Source organism: Anser cygnoides, chromosome 25 (genome assembly GCF_040182565.1).
Source record: "Anser cygnoides isolate HZ-2024a breed goose chromosome 25, Taihu_goose_T2T_genome, whole genome shotgun sequence".
NCBI lineage: Eukaryota > Metazoa > Chordata > Aves > Anseriformes > Anatidae > Anser > Anser cygnoides.
In genome coordinates this window covers 228,247-245,688 of record NC_089897.1, presented here as the reverse complement: position 1 = coordinate 245,688, position 17,442 = coordinate 228,247, and the positions used below count along the sequence as shown (strand labels likewise).

The 17,442-nt window shown below is 41.6% G+C and overlaps 2 protein-coding genes across 2 annotated transcripts; one reads left to right on the top strand and one right to left on the bottom strand.

Annotated features, from left to right (window-relative positions):
- Nucleotides 1-1,122: 1,122 nt before the first annotated feature.
- LOC125181055 (parathyroid hormone 4-like) lies at nt 1,123-5,229 on the bottom strand. The gene is made up of 4 exons (XM_048054531.2): nt 4,993-5,229; nt 4,140-4,256; nt 2,651-2,823; nt 1,123-1,525 (listed from the first exon to the last, which is right to left on the bottom strand). Exons 3-4 carry the CDS (start codon nt 2,737-2,739, stop codon nt 1,123-1,125), a joined length of 492 nt encoding a protein of 163 aa, XP_047910488.2. The 5' UTR covers nt 2,740-2,823; nt 4,140-4,256; nt 4,993-5,229.
- A 5,509-nt stretch (nt 5,230-10,738) lies between these two features.
- SRSF3 (serine and arginine rich splicing factor 3) lies at nt 10,739-16,699 on the top strand. The gene is made up of 6 exons (XM_048054530.2): nt 10,739-10,897; nt 11,704-11,911; nt 12,458-12,592; nt 14,737-14,775; nt 15,516-15,602; nt 15,857-16,699. The coding sequence occupies exons 2-6, from the start codon at nt 11,706-11,708 to the stop codon at nt 15,882-15,884; spliced, it is 495 nt and encodes a 164-aa protein (XP_047910487.1). The 5' UTR covers nt 10,739-10,897; nt 11,704-11,705; the 3' UTR covers nt 15,885-16,699.
- Nucleotides 16,700-17,442: the final 743 nt, after the last annotated feature.

Below are 17,442 nucleotides of genomic sequence, written 5' to 3'. Positions count from 1 at the left end.
AAAAAAAAAAAAAAGCAGAGGGTGAAAAGGTTTTTATTATTGACAACATCAAGGAGTTCTTGGGGTTCGAATCTATCACTGAGAAATACCCTCTGCACATGCAGTTGAAGTCCATCAGCAGCAGAGGAATTTCAAGATTTAAAATGGTGTGTATAGTCCCTATGTAATGGAAATGCAGGTATATTTGTAACGCAATTGACAGATTTCATTTCTGAAAGACTGATTTTGCGGTTAAACTGGTCCTTGCTTTGCTTAGGCAGAGCTGGTCACTTTGACATTAAAGGTGAATAGCAAAATAGAATCATGTGCTATCTGTTTCTCCTTCAGGTAATGCAGGTCGCATCAAAAAGTTGTTTTTCTGCCCAGAAAATGTAATACGCTGTGGGAGCTCTTAGAGGGGTTTTCACAACGACAGGGAAAAGGTAGAAAGTCTTCAAATTAAAGGCTCAAATATGGAATCTGGAAGCTGATTCTCATCTCTTTCACCAGCAGAAGAAGGTGAATGTCTAGTGCTTAGGCTGGGAATGGTGGGATGAGCTGCCTCTGTGGCCTGGCAAAAGTTTGCCCCCCTGAAGGAAAACATGAAAGATAAGAGAATTCTTAGAACACTCTAAACAATGGAGAAGCAGGAAAAAAATAAACATTTAGACCTAAAGTGTGAGGAGAGTCTTACTACTGCAGAGCAGGGGCAGAACTTCAGGCAGGTGTGAAATAGAAGACAATCTTACTAGGAGATAACTGCTTTCTTAGAAGTCAAAACAGTGAACTGCAAATGAGCCTGTGAACATGCAGATTAATGAATCAGACTTCCTGCTATGCCTGGGCTGTAGCTTTGGGTCTACAAAGAGCTGCCACAGCCCTAACATACTGGTAACAGACGGACAGGACCCTGGTATAGAAAGGAAGATTTCTGGCCTGTTAAAAATCACCGCATCTCACAATCACAGTACTCAAACTGCCTGCTAGGGAGGGAACCCAGTTCCTTAAAAGGCTCTCTGTTCAACACTTAGGAATAATTAATGGAACAAACGGGCAACATTTTTCTTTTGCAGTTCACCTTTGCACTAGAGTTTTTCCTTACAATATCACATGTCTAAAGCGATAGACTGAGTTGGACTGAGGCTAGTGGGAAAAGTTCTGTGGCTGGATAATAGGATTTCCCTTTCTGACCAGCTCTTTGATTTGAAGGAGGTCAAAAATGTCTTGTGGGTTCCAATTACCCTTTGGGGTCTTCAGATACTGCAGCAAATCCATCTTCTTCAACAGGGGGAAGCCTTGCTCATTTGCTATCAGTTCAAGCAGTTGCTTCATCAGGCTTGAAGCCTCATCTCTGCCGATGCTGTCGTAGAGATCTGAAGTATCTTGGCTCTTCTGTGAATCCCACATGGCATCTGAAAGTGAAATATCCCTGCTGCTGGCTGTGTGCACACTACCTAGAGCATTGTGGAGCCACATCAGGCGCTTCAGCCCTTGAAATGCCCTCCCTTTGTCATGCATGAGCTGATGCTCGGTCACTGCTCTTTTACTGCAAAGAAAGGAAAAGTTCAGTTAGCAAACAAGCACAGCTGGGTCTAAGCTTCTATTTCAAAGTCACAGCTTTGCATCCATCAATCTTAGATTCTTCCCTAAGCTGAGGAAGGAGCACTGATGGTGCCTACACAGGATATGGAGGACAGCCTTGAGGCCACATTCACTGCTAGACTGGTCGTGCTGGTGCCCAGAGCCAGCCTGACCCATGCAAAGCCCGCAGAGTGAGCACACCTCCAGGGGCTGGCTCGGACAGCCTGCAAGGCAGCCAGGTAGTTCCTGAAGATGGGAAGCTGAAACGATGTGCATACAGCCATTCCCAAAAGGTATACTTTGAATCGCCTTTAATATATACATATATACAATATGTATTATATACATATATACACATATAATATATATTATATATATACACAATATATATATATATACAATATATACATATATATATATCTCGAAACTGAGGAGACAGTGACAAAATGACCTTAGCAGGCTTAGAGGGCTCCTTGATCTTTCCCAGATTTGAGTTCTTTTCAGAGGTCTAAACACCAGAATAAACTTCCCCTTTCATAGCTGTAATGTTCTAGGATTGTTGAATTTGTCTCTTTCCTTTAGAGCTATAAGTCAGGAGCAATTTAATTGAAATCAGTGGTGTCCATGAAATTAAAACAAATCCTTATTTTCTTAAGACATACCAAAATTTTTGAGCCAGGGAAGGCAGGCTAATTCTAGGGTGCAAATATTTCTGGTTTCAGACTGTTTAGATGGAGCTCGCTGCAGCTATAGGCTTCCACTGTAGATTTGGATCTGAGTGGGGACCTAATTAGGAGATTTTAGTATGTGCCATTTCCATGGCTTGCCTTGAACATCCTTGCATGATTTGTTGCACCATGTTTAAAAACATCACCAGAAATGTACTTAACGTGGTATAACTGATGAATCTAAAAATGTAATTGTTATAAATCTGTACTGCATAAAAGGTAGTAAAATGTTGCAGTATCAAATGCATAGAACTGTTCTTCCGCTATGCCTGGAGTAAATGACAGCAGTGAAGAATACAACCTGTTAAATCAAAGGCAAGCAGTCTGCTAATGATACTAAGTAAAAGGATGATATTGCTTACTTTTCAGTGTCTTGAGATGTCGCAAAACAGGCAAAAAAAATAATTGCCAAAAATGTAACCATCTGCAGAGATCTCTGGGGCAGGAACATTTTCTCTCTTCTTCAAATCTGATCAACAGGACAAGAAGTTGATAGTATGACCAAAAATCTTTCTTTCTCTTGTCATTCGTTCACCTGGCAACATGAATTTCAGCCTTTAAGCACTAGTAAAAGTGGAGCAATATACTATATTACATCATCCCAGGACCTCCCAGAACATCACAGGTGGACTTGTAACATACACCAGTAAACAACGAACAGATTTCCTGGTAAATTTCTACATTTCTTTGCTGAGAATCCTAAATATCCTTTCCCCATTTGCAGGCACAAGAGATTATTTCATTTGGAACTGGCAAGAGATCTTCATGATAAAACTTAGCAGAAATGTAACAAAAAGATCAGGATTGCTGCATAAGAAATTTGTCATAAAACAAAAAGAATTTGAGACTGGACCATGCTGATCAAGTTAAAAGCAGTCCTGGGGATTCGGACATTTAATAATGCAACCTTTTCCATGAGCAATGCAAGTATACAAGTGCCGTTACTGACATACAAATCAGCCATTGGGCATGAGGATCATAATAGACTGAACCTTGATTTTTTATTTTTTTTTCCATAAAGAAATGGATTTCTAGCTCAGGAGGCACAACTGCAAAATGTAGAAAGATTATTCTCATCTAAATTAAAACTGTATTAAATTATATATCTGCCTCTGCTGTTGGTATGCCTGTATTTACCCATCTTTTCAACCCTGCTGCTCCTATAGCATCAGGTCTATCACTAAAATTTTGACACCCTTTACACTAAGGACTGTACCCTGCTTTTAGGATTGGCTTCAGCTTGTCCCTTTAGTTATTTAATAGCATATACTGTATTAATTTCTGTATCAAAACCTAGATGGACAATAAAACAAAAATTGCAGCATATAAATGTTATGTAAGAATAGTACAGATATCTTCACATATAATAAGGCTACTAATTTTTTGAAGAAATACATTTTTTTTTATAGAAGCAGTTTGTGTTAATAAAAAACTCCATCAGCATCTTCCCAAATGAATTTTCTTTATACAAATTTGGATATTAAAATATCAATAACTGGATAAAAAAGCCAATTATGTCATACATTTGGTTGGAAAAATTAAGCTTGTTCTTTGTAAGTCTACTCCACTCCTTTCTGTGTAATTTCCTTGGACAATATCAACTTAAACTAGACATTAAAGAAAAATGCATACCAGGTCTAATTAAAATATGTATTAAATACAGATATATACACTTACATACACAAACAGATACATACACGCTTACATGCTGTATGATATTTTAGTCTATGTAAATGTAGAACTCCTGCTCACACACAGTGGTTAAACTATGGTAAAACATTGTGATGAACAGTAAACTATGTAATAACTAAAACGCATCTTCAACTTAAAAAGGTAACATCATCTACTTACTGTTGATCTTGTAGAGATTGTGGTGAAGTCCTGATCTGCACAGATGTGTCTACTTGCCAGTCTTCTTGTGATGTTGCAGTTGCTATTACAGCAAGTGCCTTTCATCTTCTTTTATACCTGCCCAGAAACCACAGAAACAATAGAAATGATCACTACAGCACTTTGTGACTAAGACTTTTCCTCTCATGTCAGTGAAATGAGACAGCTCCCTGTTTCCAACGATAATAAATCTTGGATTCTAAAATGTTCAGCTGTGACTAAGGAAAAGATCACAAGCTTGTGGAAAGTATCTTACACTTTTCCTGGCTCTCCTGATTTTGTTTGTTTTTATTGTTGTTGTTGGTTGGCTGGTTGGTTTTGTTTCTTGAGAACTTTTCATTCTAACACAGTGTTACTGTACCCCAAGGTGATGGTAAAGCAATATTCAAACTTGTTCCACTATTGATCAAGAAAAAGATCTCTGGTATGCAAAAGAGATGACCCTCCTTTGCTGTCCTCTTGGACCCATGTATAGGACACTAATATTGCACAGGAGGAATCTGAATCAACAATACTGATGAATTCTGTAATGCAAGTCATCATACAGTTAGCATGACAGGACAATTACTAGCAAAATATCTGAGGAATTTGTAAATAACATCCCACTAGATTTTAATGCTCAGTACAAATTTCATTTAAATCAACAGTTTGTGCAGTAAAACATTTGTTTTAAAACTCAGAAAATGAGGAGATAGGGAGAAGACTTATCATCTCATTAAACAATAAAAATGCAAGTAGTAGCTCAGGCAAAAAGCCAAATTTTGATATGATTTGAAACCATGCAACTTAATGAAATGTAAACTTTGATACTCACTTTATAATCTCTAACCAGATAATTTTAATAGAATTTGGATGCTCAGGATGTGGATGGACCAGGCCATTAGGCTGAACCACTAGTCTGTTTAGGAGGACCAGCCCCTATTTCTCAAAGTGAATGCATTTGTCATCTCTGAGGAAAGAATCCCTGGAAAGACTGAAGAGAAAAGATAATTTGCTTAGTGTTGTTGTAAGCTACCCATTCATTTCACACAGGCACAACCTTACCTTCCTGTTAAACTCGGTCTCAGGTGAATGCAAATGCATTGTCTAACAGAGACAGGCCCTGTTAGCAGTGCTCTTGCCACCTCATACTTTCTTGCAGCTTCTGTGGACATTAACTTGCTTTTTATAATATTCCTCATGACAGCATATTTTGAGCCCCACTATTTCACAGCAATCAAATAACCATTCCCGATTACACGAGTCTGAATTGTTAGAGTGTCACTCATTAAAGAATACAGAGTGTATCACCAATTAAAAATGACATTTGTTAAATGTTGCTGAAGCAGAGGTCTGCTTCTTATCTGCTTCTTAGTTTCCAGGGTAGCTTGCAGTTACACTGAATTATCTGTCCATGAAGCCAAAGCTTTAGTTACATCTTCAAGGAGTAATAATAAGCATTGATCAAAGCCATGTCCAAAACATCTGGTCTAATTTATCCCTGAACTTTTCAAGTCTCCATTACATAATGGGCTTTTATTGAATGCAGTTACTGACGTCTCAACTAGAAGAACTAATATTGCATTAATCCAAGCGACTGCAGGTAGATCAGAGAAACTGACATGGGATCAGTAAATGGGCACTTGAAGCATTCTATAATGGCCAAAGTGCATTGCCGTGGCTACATGCTTCCACTGGATGTTTCTTTGCACCCAACGTCTTACAAGGAGTTAAAGTAACTTTCCAAAGAGGTGTACATGAGGACAGACTGTACTGAAGTAATGACACATCTTTGAGAATCACCTAGTGCAAGGACTTATTGGCACTTACAACACAGAGGGAACAGATGCTTGCAGGGATTAATTTCCATGGTTTGCAGTATTTCTAAAGAAAACATAGGATGTCTTGATTGCACAGCTTATACCACAGCCACACACATACTTAACATTTCTGACTATGATGGAAACATTGCTAATTTCACAAGGAGAAATTGTACAAAGAGCAGCATTACTAGGTGAAATATCCAGATGGTATAGATAATTCTCTCCAAGAGCCCTGAGAAGTCTAGTGCAGAAGAGTCCATTTTTACCTGGGAAGCAATCAACAAAGCCATCTGATTGGAATTTGTTTACTTTGGGCCTCCCTCAGAGCCATCAAAGGTTTTAGTCCTGGCTTCACAGGCCTTTGCTCCCACCTTCTAGCTTTTCCTGGGCTCAAGGCCTGCTTCACATTCACACTCTGCTGTTTTGTCACCTTTTTCAGTAGGAGCATCTGAGTGAGGAGAGCTGTGCAAATTACGGTTTCCTCATGAGCGATTCTTTTGTTTTGCTTTCCAGTCCTTTCCCCAGGGAGCCAGGTGGGGGAGGAAGGGAATATGGCTTGCTGCTCAGCATGAAAGAAAAGGGAAAGAGAAAGCCTGGAGGCCCAGCTGAGGGGGAAGAAAGAATGGGGGGAAGGAACAGAAAGCAAAGAAAACATGCAAATAACTTTGTTAGGGCAAGGGGGATCCTCATGCCTGGAATTTTAAAACTTAACGAAACAAAATTGTACTGCCTCAAGAGAGATCCTCTGTAGGGAGATGGACAGAGGAATCTGGTGCATCTTTTCCTTTTGCTATTTTCTATTATTCACCAGCAAAAGAAGACTTCGTGCTTCTCTCATATAAAAATCCACCTTGTTTGCCACCGTCCCCCTCAACTGCTCTTAGCCTACCAGACTAAAATTCGTATGAGCTGTTCACTGTGGTGTGTGGAAAGAAAGACACCACCCTGTTGAGAGGAAACTGTTTGACCACACTTGGATGGTAAATATAGTTCCCCTGAGCTGCTGGTGAAACAGCTGCTAATGAATGGCTGCTCTCCCTTCCTGGCCTCTTTAGTTGAGAGATGAGAGGAAATAACACCTCACAGCAAACCCAGAGGCCACAGAGATTTTTGCACTTCCACACCCTCATCACTACTGCTGTCACCATTCCTTTGCCCCCGGCAGGAAGGAGCCAGCAGCAGCATCACCTTGGTAACCATTTAAGGGAGATGAAATCCAGTTTCTTGAAACAGCAGGCTCCATCCAAGCCTCCCTTCTTCTCTGGTGGAGGGAAAGGGGAATTTTGTGCAAGCCAGAGAGGTGTAAATAATTGCATTTGCAGGGGGGTAGGCTCCAGAGTCAGCAGGTAGACTATGTGAGCAGTTGTAAATCTCAGCCCCTAACCCACTACGTACTGCATCATCACAGAAAGAGCTCCCATCTTCTAGGGGATTAAAATTAGAGTTGAGCAGCAGTGAGTCAGGCTTACAGATCTAATTTTCCATTTACTGATTTCAAGTCAGACTTACAGAAGTGCCAGAGACTCACAGCTCTATCTGAACATAATATCGAAGGCAATGATATTGTCCTGTAAAATCTGCCCTGGAGCCATGCCTGGGTCTGATTCTTTTTCCTTCTCCCAAAAAAGTCTCCAATATGGAATGTTTTCTGCGTGCAACAAATTCAGGTGAAGCTGAGGCAAAGCCTCCAGTCCCTTGTGCCACTTCTGTAAGACCCGCTGCGCTCTGTGAGCTTAGCCCTGTCTCAAAAGGGTTGCAGCACACCTGGAGAAGTGCTGGGAACCTCGACAAAGCAAAAACAAAACAAGAGGAGGGGTATCTCCCGGTGCCAAGGGGCCTGCCTCCCATGGTGGGATCTGCCCCTGCCAGCCCCTACAGATGGGAATGCCGCCATCTGGTGCCCTCGTCCTGGTTCAGCTGGGCCAGGTGAGGAGCTGGGCAGGCAGGTGCTGACCCCATGTCAGTGAAGGGCTGTGGCTTAGGGGCAGCCCTAACTCCTGCCAGAGAAGTGAGGGAGCCCTGAGTTTACCTGAGAATCAGCTATCTTGTCTCAAGACCAAACGGACCGATGCTAGAGGGGGTGCCCAGTCATTAATGCCTGTAGGACCAAGAAGGTGTTTCTTAATGGACCAAACGGGCCAAGAGCTGGTCAAGGTTTCTTATTTCTTTATAGTGGCAGCAAATGGTGTACTGGCCCGGAGGGAGTGGTGTGTCAGTTGTCACATGCAAAGGTCATAGGGCTCCCCGCGGCAGGTTCTGGGGTCATAATCAAAATCTTGCCCCCAGATGTAAAATATGCAGAAGGAGATGGGATCTCAGCAATGGCAGAAAGTTCACACCTGGAAAGACGGGGATGAAGACTGACCTAAGAGTCTCCAAATAATTGAGACATGTCAATCAAGTAAATACAATTCTCACCGATTAATTCACAATTGCTGAGTCTAGTGGGCATGCTCTGCCTTTGCACTGGATGATGAGTATGTCTAAGTTTAGGTCTATGGTGTATAAATTAAATTGTGGCCTGTTTTTTCACTCTCCCTTTAACAGAGGTCTGACACGCAACTAAAAGCTTTTACAGGAGTATTAATGTGTAAAATTTTATGTTTCAAAAGTGAGGGAATAAGGAACAGGAACGTTTACCCTGTAAACAGAAGAGCAGCTGAGGCAAGAATATGCCCAAGAATATGCAAGCTGGTTTTAATATATCTATAGACCAGACCAGTGTAAGTCACTTATTTTTATTTTTTTTTTAAGAAAATAGCCTTTATCAAAATTAATCTATTGGCAGCATATGAAAATGGGTTGAATTCCACAGGAACTTCACAACAAGCTAGCTCAGACATGACTGTGTGAGGCTTTATGGCTGAAGTGAAGGCTTATCCCCTCAGGCCAGTTCTCGTTGTGTACATGTAATGACATTTTCTAGCAAAAGACCTTTCTGTAGATACAACCAAACCAGTAAATATGTATTTTTGTTAATGTTATCTAGCTTCACATGAGGAGGAGCTGTAAGATCCTACTGCTGATAGACGTATTCTGCTGTAAATACTGTTTGTCTTCCTAAATATCCCTTCCATTTATCTCACATTGGTGAAGTTTCTTCCAAACCATAACGGCAAGAATATGTTAATTTTCTTATGTGAGATTTAAATCTCAGAAACAATGATAGCACCTCAGATGTAACACCTTACTTCATGTTGGTCTGGTCTTAGATTTTAGTCTGGCCACATTTTAAAATGGAAGACTGTTTCACAGTAATCGTGCAGGTGTTAGGTGCCTTCTTTTGGATCCTGTCTTGGCCTGACTGTTTAACGTAGAGCTGATTAAATACTGATATTGACTGATAAAGTCAATGATCTCTCCTTCCTTTTATAGAAGATCTGATGAATGTAAAAGTTAACACGTATCCTACAACTATTGCACATGAATCGTACCTTCTTACTGCAAAACCAAGAGAATTGCAATGCAACATGATTTTTCATATACATATGATCTTGGAGTAGGGAAGAAAGTCATGGAAGACAATGTTGCTTTCACAGATGTGTGTATGTGCACTAATATAGTGACACAGAGCGGATTCAGGATTCAGTGGATTTAATCTTTTTTGGGAACAATGAAAATGCTGACTTTGTGCTTTTGAATAACTAAAATGTCGTGCAGCTGTGTTCAAGCATCCTAAAACTGTCTGTGGAAATAGGTTTCTTTTTTTTGGCAGAATACGATTGCCTCTGTTCTGACCTCTATCTTTTGTCATAGATATGTCACATAATTTCTTTATAAAGCCAAAAGCAAACTGAAAATGGCAAAGTTATTATGTTGGGATGACATGCTTCTTACGGTTTGTGATTTTATAAAGCATCGTGGTGGGCCAAAGCCCATGTAATAGGTGCCTTGAATAGAACAAGTAGTGTGTCCAAGACAAGTGCTGAATACCATGTTTACTTTGCAGGAGGTGAACCTATTCTTGAATAAATCCTTTATTGCCTTTATTGCAGAAACAGTTCCGGTTGGGTTCCTCGTATTATCTGATAGCCCAAAATAAGAGGTGTGTTATCCAAGGAAAGCCCCTGTGGAGCAAGTTATTTTTTAACTCATGTTAAAACTCATGTGGTATGTCTTAGCTACATGCATGAATTCAATAAAGCACATCAACACCACTGACACCCTCTGTAACCAGAATTCCTTGGTTCAAATCCTCTAAGTTTCTGCTGAGTGCCAAGTAAGTCACTTCTCTCTTTTGTGCTTCAGTCTGTGCTTCAGAATAAGGTTTACCAAAAAGTATGGCTCAACACTGGTTTGCCCAATGCATTTATTTAAAGCCTCTTCCCTTGGGGAGAAAGGGCTATTAGTGAATTGAACCTTTTCTAAGCATAAAACCCTAATGATTAGGGGAAGATGCTAAAAAACATGACTTAAACATTGAGCAAATCCCACCTGGGTCTGAGAGAGCAATCAGGAAAAATACCTTTTTCCTTTTAGCCAACAAAATAGCCTGAGTCTGTTGCCGTTTCCTTATTTCTCAGGTAAAGATAAGTCTTCCCTCGATAGTCAGTTTCTAAATAGAAATTTGGGGGCGAGAGGAGAGGAAGGCCTCAACAGGAGGGGCGGCCACCGGCCTGCGAGCTCCCGGAGCTGAGGAGCAGCCCGCGGGCGGCCGTACGGGCCCGGTCGGCAGCGGGAAGAGGTGCGCTGGGCGAGGGTGGGACAAGGCGAGCTGTCAATCAGCGTAACTGCGCCTTCTGATTTGCCTCTGGGCGGCGCCGTGTGGAAGTGACTGCCTATATAAAAGGGCGGGCGGGGCGGCTGCCAGCCGCCATTTTGTCCAGTGAGGAAAAGCGGAGCGGGAGTGTCGTTGAGGGTCGAGTCGGCTACGAGTTTAGCGCGGGCTCCTTTCGCGCGCCCTCCCTCTTAGTATCGGTGAGGACCTTCACCTCGGAGGGCGGGGTGGGAGCGGACCCGCGGTCCCGTCTCCGGCGGGGCGGATGGAAGCTGCGGGGCCTGGTGGCGGCAAACAAAGAGCCGCCGCCATTTTGTAAAGCTGGGCCGCGGGCGGTGGCTACCGCCGCGCTGAGGGCGGCCGGGCGGGGAGGAGGCGGGTAGGCTACGGATCGCCTCGGAGAGCCCGCTCGCCGCCCTTTCTCCGCGGCTGTGGCCGGCGAGGCGCGGTGTGGCTAGGCGGGAAGCGCCGCGGGGTGGTGTGGTGCCGTCCCGCCCGCTCCGGCGGAGCGCTGCTTCCCCACGCCGCACACACGGCGCCGAGGAGACGCTGTAGCGGCGTCCGGCGAGGCTTCTCGGCGTGGCCTCTGCCGCGAATGGCGCTGCTTCTCGCCCCGGCGTATGCAGCTTGCCCCGGCTCCTGCTCGGAGAACAATGGAGCACTGCTCCAGCGCAGCGCTCCCCCTGCAGGCCCTGCCCTCGGGGCTGAGGAAGGGGGCTCAGAGAAACATTTCTTTTCGCAGTAGGTGACCGTAGACTTAAACTGAAATCCCCGAAATAGTAAGCTTCACTCACGATGATGATATGCAGGCTACCTTCTTTACTTGCTTTTAAACATGCCTTTGCCCATCACGTTCACAGAGGCTAATGTTTCTATCCTATCAGATTGTCATTGTTGAAACTTTTAGGAAAAGCAACTCACTGTGTTATTTCTCCTGCAGATGAATAAATGCTTCCTGGTTGTTAAGTATATGTGAGCTTTTTTCTTTTTTCTTTTTTTTTCTTAGCAATGCATCGTGACTCTTGTCCGCTGGACTGCAAGGTTTATGTGGGTAACCTTGGAAACAATGGCAACAAAACCGAGCTAGAGCGAGCTTTTGGCTACTATGGACCACTGCGCAGTGTATGGGTGGCAAGAAATCCTCCTGGTTTTGCCTTTGTGGAATTTGAAGATCCACGAGATGCAGCTGATGCAGTAAGGGAACTAGATGGAAGGTAAAATGTGCTTCTTGTGAGTTTGGTTTGCCTAATGAAAATAAGAGAAATTGTGGCTTACGGTAGTTTAAAATGGGGAAGCTTCAACTGGCAACCAAGTGCTTGACGCATCTGTTATGCAGTATTTATTTGTGGAGTGCTGCAAGAGTAGTTTTATTTGATAGTGCAGAAATAGCATTGGGACAGTTAATTTTACATTTTAGAAAGGAACTCTTAAGTTAGATGTGACTTGTACTTAGTGGTCTGCATTAGTTAAATTCAAGATTGTTGTCCAGTAAAGAGGCAAAACTGATCAGACACTTCCTAGTTCCTTCTCTGCCTGCCTTAATAGCACAGTGAGCTTTCAGAGTTGGACAGACTTTCTGTCTCTTATGCCGTAGCTACTTTTGTAGACTTTGTATCCTGCATACTTGGCTAATGTGTATATACAGAGTGCTTTTAACCCTTGTTGTCTATTTGTTTTTTCCCCTCTGACTTTCTAGGTGTGTTTTTTTTTAAGATAGAGCTGTCCCTGGAAAGGTAACCAATGTCAACCTCTTTTCCCAGAACCCTCTGTGGGTGTCGTGTCAGAGTTGAGCTCTCCAATGGTGAAAAACGGAGTCGGAACCGTGGTCCACCTCCATCCTGGGGCAGACGTCCTCGAGATGACTATCGCAGAAGAAGTCCTCCTCCTCGTCGCAGGTACCCTAGGTCAAAGTACACTCATAGAGCTGTTGGCATTGTTACCACTTAGCATCATAGAAGCAGGCATTTTAAAAGCATGTGGATGGATAACTTTCATCTATCTGATCACAATTTGGAGATGCCGAATGCTTTAAAAAAAAAAAAGGGGAGGGCACAAAATCAAGGTGAACATAAGTTGTGTTGAATGTTGGCTTTTGTCCTTAGGTTCACTATGCAAGTTGATAGTCAGCGCCCTCTGTCCTGGATTTGTCCTCATTCCTTCTAAAATCTGCTCATCTTCTAGTCACACTTTCCCTTTCTTCCCCATACTTCAACTTAGGTTGTTCCTTTCCTTTATTCCATAATGGCAAAACATGACATACAGCAGCTAAGCATTTTCATGCAGATGTTTCTCCACTTTGTTTGCACAGTTTAAATACTTTATAAGTAGGCAGCTGTTTAATAATAGATCAAGTAACAGTTGCTCTAAACATCTAGAATCTTTACACTTTTGCATCAGTTTGAAATTAAAGCATCATGTGACAATTCCGTCACTTGAGGTTTGCAAATTCAGCTCTAAAATATAGCAGGACTTCTGGTAACTGACGCATTCTTGGACCCAGACTAGCTTGTCTGGTGGTTAAGTCTGCAACGTGGTTTTTACAGGACTGAATTTACCTGTTGCAGGTGAGTGAAGTCCTCACAAGTCAGAGTTTCAAGCTTACCCTTTTGCTGTTGAAAAATAACACATTAGGAATATTTGTTAGCTAATAGATGGTTGTACTGATGGCTTGTTTTTCATTTTTTTATGCTTTTTGGTCCATCTATTAATAAAAATGAACCCGTTACAGAGTCACCATCATGTCTCTTCTCACCACCCTCTGAGTCTGCATTAGCCAGCCAACTAGCCCTTTCAGCGTCATGTGACCAGCGCGCCCCATTCAGCTTGGCTGGTGTCGTTTCACATGACCCAGGCATGGCCAGTCGTCAGGTTGCACCGCCCTTTGGTTCCCGAGCATGCTGTTTTCTCTCAGCCTTCTCTCCAACCTTAACCAAATCGGCAGCAGCCACCTCGACCGCCCACACATTCCCGGCCAATCAGCTCAGCTGTTTATTTACCAAATGTCTTCACAACAACTACAGCAGCAGCCTTCGGCTAACAAAAAAGCAGGAAAAATCCACAACACCCCCTTCGCCAACCAACTAAATACAACGCAACATCTGGCAAAACCTTTTCAGCAAATTCTTCTTGGCAGTCAGTCCGGCAGCCTCACCTCACCATTTCTAGCTTGTTGAAACCAAAAACTAGTAAGTTTTTCCTGCTTATACAGTTTACTGCTGGTTAAAATAAGGAGTAAGCGGCTTATAAGTAATTACTTTTCTCAATCAAAGGCTGGCTGTGCATAATTGAATGGTAACGTACATATGTTGCTTGAGAAAACTTTTAAGGGTGATATGGAAACTCTTACACCGTGAATAATGTAAAACCCAGTATATTTGCATGTGAGATGCCAAACTAAATTTTAATAAAGCTCTAACAAACTTAGCTTTTCCTTGCCAAAAAAATCCTATCACCTTTAAATGGTTTTACTAACAGTTTTCAGAACTTAAAACAATTACTTTTTGGGATGAACTGGGCCAAGCTAAGTTTCTTTTTAAAAAAAATAGTCTAAACACACTATGGCATTAAAAATGACAATCACAAATATGCAGTTCTAATGTAGCACTTAATGGCGTTTATCAATATTTACACTGAGCGCATTTTCACTTTTTTCCACTTGGTATCTCTTATGTCTTGTCATGGACCTTTTTGGCTTGCATGGGTTCCAAAACATTTGGTCTGTGCTATTTTTTGGAACCACTTGTGGGACTTTGGTGTGGTGTTCTGGGCAGTGTATTTAGTTGAAATGGAAGTGTTGCATTGGACAACTCTGCTATGAAGCATTCTTAGTTAAAGTGAAATCGTGGTTGGAAATGTGCTGTTCACACTGAGCTTTGTTTTACTGCTTAATCTTTCCATGCCTTTTACTGGATGATGGATGCCAGTTATTCTTGGCACGTTCCCAGGGCCCAACAGTGAGTTTGACAAGTTGGGAAATGCCTCACCCTATTAATGCTAAAAGAATTGATAAAAAGCCTCACATTTCTTTTTACGGTTCTAGATCACCACGAAGGAGAAGCTTTTCTCGTAGCCGCAGCAGGTATGCATAGCATCAATTACTAAGTATTGGACCACTTTGTCCAAGGGATTTAAAAAGAAACAAACAGATCAATGTTTGGATTGTATTAATTAATAGATTTCAAGATAGACATTCACTCAATATATGGGAGAAATTAATTTTGGTACTGCCATTGCTTGCCTAGTTAATATGATTACATAGCTATGTGAGATTCCAGGGTTATCAATTAAAGTCTATTAAGAATGGCAGTAGTAAGTTTTTGTTATGCAGTTGTCCAGCATCCCTTCTGTTTTTTTATGAAGTTTCCATGTTGATAACATTGTTCTCTGGATGCTGTGAGCCACAAGTACAGGTGATAAGCAAGAGACTGGCTAGTGACTGCGTTCTGCTGTCATGTACTGCAAAGTGTTAGGTGGTAATGACGCAGTTTGTGCAATTTTTTTCTGTAGTGTGGGATAGTGCATTAGGGTAAAGGATGTTTAAGTACATATTGGTACCATGTCAGTTATGCTGTGGCGGTGTAACTTGACATCTGACTGAACAGGCTTAAACTGCTGCAAAGGAATAACTTGTAAACAACAGCTTCATCTGTATTTTATGGCACAAGACGATTATTCTTACCATAACCCTTGAAAGGTTTTCCCTGGATGAATAGTTGAAAACTGTAACTTCCTGAAGGGAATGTCTTTGGGTAGCTGTGTAACTACCTAGTTCAGCTTTGTTTTGATGCTACAATCATCTTGCGTTGTAATCTCCAACAGGTCCCTCTCCAGAGACAGAAGAAGAGAGAGATCTCTCTCACGGGAGAGGAATCACAAGCCTTCTCGTTCCTTTTCCAGGTCTCGCAGGTAGGATGAGTTGTATAGTAGGCTTTTTGGGTAGATCAGTAAAAACGGATCAGTTTCCCTGTCTTAGTAATACTAAGATAAGTTGTGGTGGAGTGAGTTAGCCTGAGGGTTTTTACCTTGAATTAAATGCTATGTTTTAATAAATGGAACAGTATTTTAAAATGCTTATCTGTAATGTACTGAATTGGGCTGGGAGGTTTGGAACAAAATATGCTGCCCTTGGCACTCAGTAACTAATGTATTTTTTTCTTCAGTCGCTCTAGGTCAAATGAGAGGAAATAGGACTTAAAGGAGGAGCTGTGTACAGGAAGTCATTAGATCTGAGGACAGGAGTATGTACAGAACATTGTTTTGTTTTGAAACTTCATAAAGCTTGGTGCATTTTTAAAATGTTTTAGCTGTTGAGCTTTGTTCATTGTATCTTGTAACAGGTGGCAAATGTAAAGATGTGAATCTGTATATGGTTCTAAGCAGATCATATGATTTGTATTATTAATCACTTTTTACAATGTACCCTTATACATAAGTTTTTGTTTGTGTTGAATGGTAATCAGTCCTGCATAGATAGAAGAATGTTTCTGGTCTTGACATTTTGCGGTGTATTTTGCTGGGGTTCAGCTTGTGGAAGGAAGCATGCAATGAAGATGTTTGCAGAATGATGGCAGTGATTGGTGTATGTGTAGAACAAGGTGTAGATGCTTCATAGTACAGTTCTCAGAAGTAATAATGTTGAGCCAGTGGCATGTAAAGAGAATGTCTGAGCTGCAGTTTTATCCAGAGCTTTAGTTCCAACTTCCATTATCTGGAACTGAGCTACTTTATAATATGACATATAAACTTTTAGCTGTAGGGTCAGTTAATTTTGTACTTAATATGACTATAGAGTACTTCTTAAATAGATGATAGTGTGACTATCTGTTCCAGAATCTCTGAATAGACCAAATGTACCACAGAACTGACACCTGGAGTGGATGTTGAATGTGTAATGGTACATTGTAAAAGTTACGAATTAAACATTTCTTTACTGTACAAGAATTTTCATGTCACTTGTAAAATGTCTTTTTGTGAGATCCTTGGGATTAAAGTTTTGGTTACAACTTGTTGTTCAGTATTTAACTCAAGTACCTGCTATACCTTTGCACTACAGAACATGCACTTGGTTCTTAGAGTTGGATCCTGGTTCCAGTTAAAAGCACTTTGCAGTATGGAGAAAGCCTATATTCACCACATCTTGTAACACACCTGTAACAGTAAGCTGTTAAAAATGCTGTTCAGGTTGTAAGGTGCAGGTCACTGTCTCCATTTAATTTGAAACTGTGACTTTGTTCTATACCATCTCACATCTCGGGTGGGCGGGGCCTATTTTCCTATCCCTTGCATATAATTCCAGCCTAGGTGAGCTTAGAAAATGGCAGCTTGACTTCTTGCCTAATGGTGAGTTCTGTAATGCTTACTCAGAAAACTAACTGGAGCTTGAAAAGTTCATAACATTTTTTTCTTGCATCCTATACGTGGATTGGTAATAACTTGAGACGCGAATATCAGTTTTGAAACTGTTGGTCTATTAACAAGCTTTGCATGAAGAGTCTACTCTGTAAAAACCATAGCATGGCTCAAATGTAATGAGAGCTCCCAAACTGCCTAATAGCTCCTGTTTTCTGTATCCAAGAGATGAGCTACATCAGTTCTGATCATGTGCATTTAGATTAAATCCATCCTACCCAACCAACCCTGTGTTTAATTTCCTTCGCTTGTATCCACTTGGGGGTAAGATGATGGCAGCAGCTTTGGACTCAAAGCTGCTAGAAGGAAGTTGTGTTGCTTTGCAGGCTGCCTAGAA

What these genes read in the sequence shown, in the direction of transcription:
- LOC125181055 (XM_048054531.2), bottom strand. Translation starts at nt 2,739, where the DNA reads ATGTTCCTGCCCCAGAGATCTCTGCAGATGGTTACATTTTTGGCAATT. An exon ending in ACATCTCAAGACACTGAAAA is followed by an intron (nt 1,526 to 2,650) that starts GTAAGCAATATC and finishes CTTTCTTTGCAG; the next exon opens with TAAAAGAGCAGTGACCGAGC.
- SRSF3 (XM_048054530.2), top strand. Translation starts at nt 11,706, where the DNA reads ATGCATCGTGACTCTTGTCCGCTGGACTGCAAGGTTTATGTGGGTAAC. An exon ending in TTTTCTCGTAGCCGCAGCAG is followed by an intron (nt 14,776 to 15,515) that starts GTATGCATAGCA and finishes AATCTCCAACAG; the next exon opens with GTCCCTCTCCAGAGACAGAA. An exon ending in TCCTTTTCCAGGTCTCGCAG is followed by an intron (nt 15,603 to 15,856) that starts GTAGGATGAGTT and finishes TTTTTTCTTCAG; the next exon opens with TCGCTCTAGGTCAAATGAGA.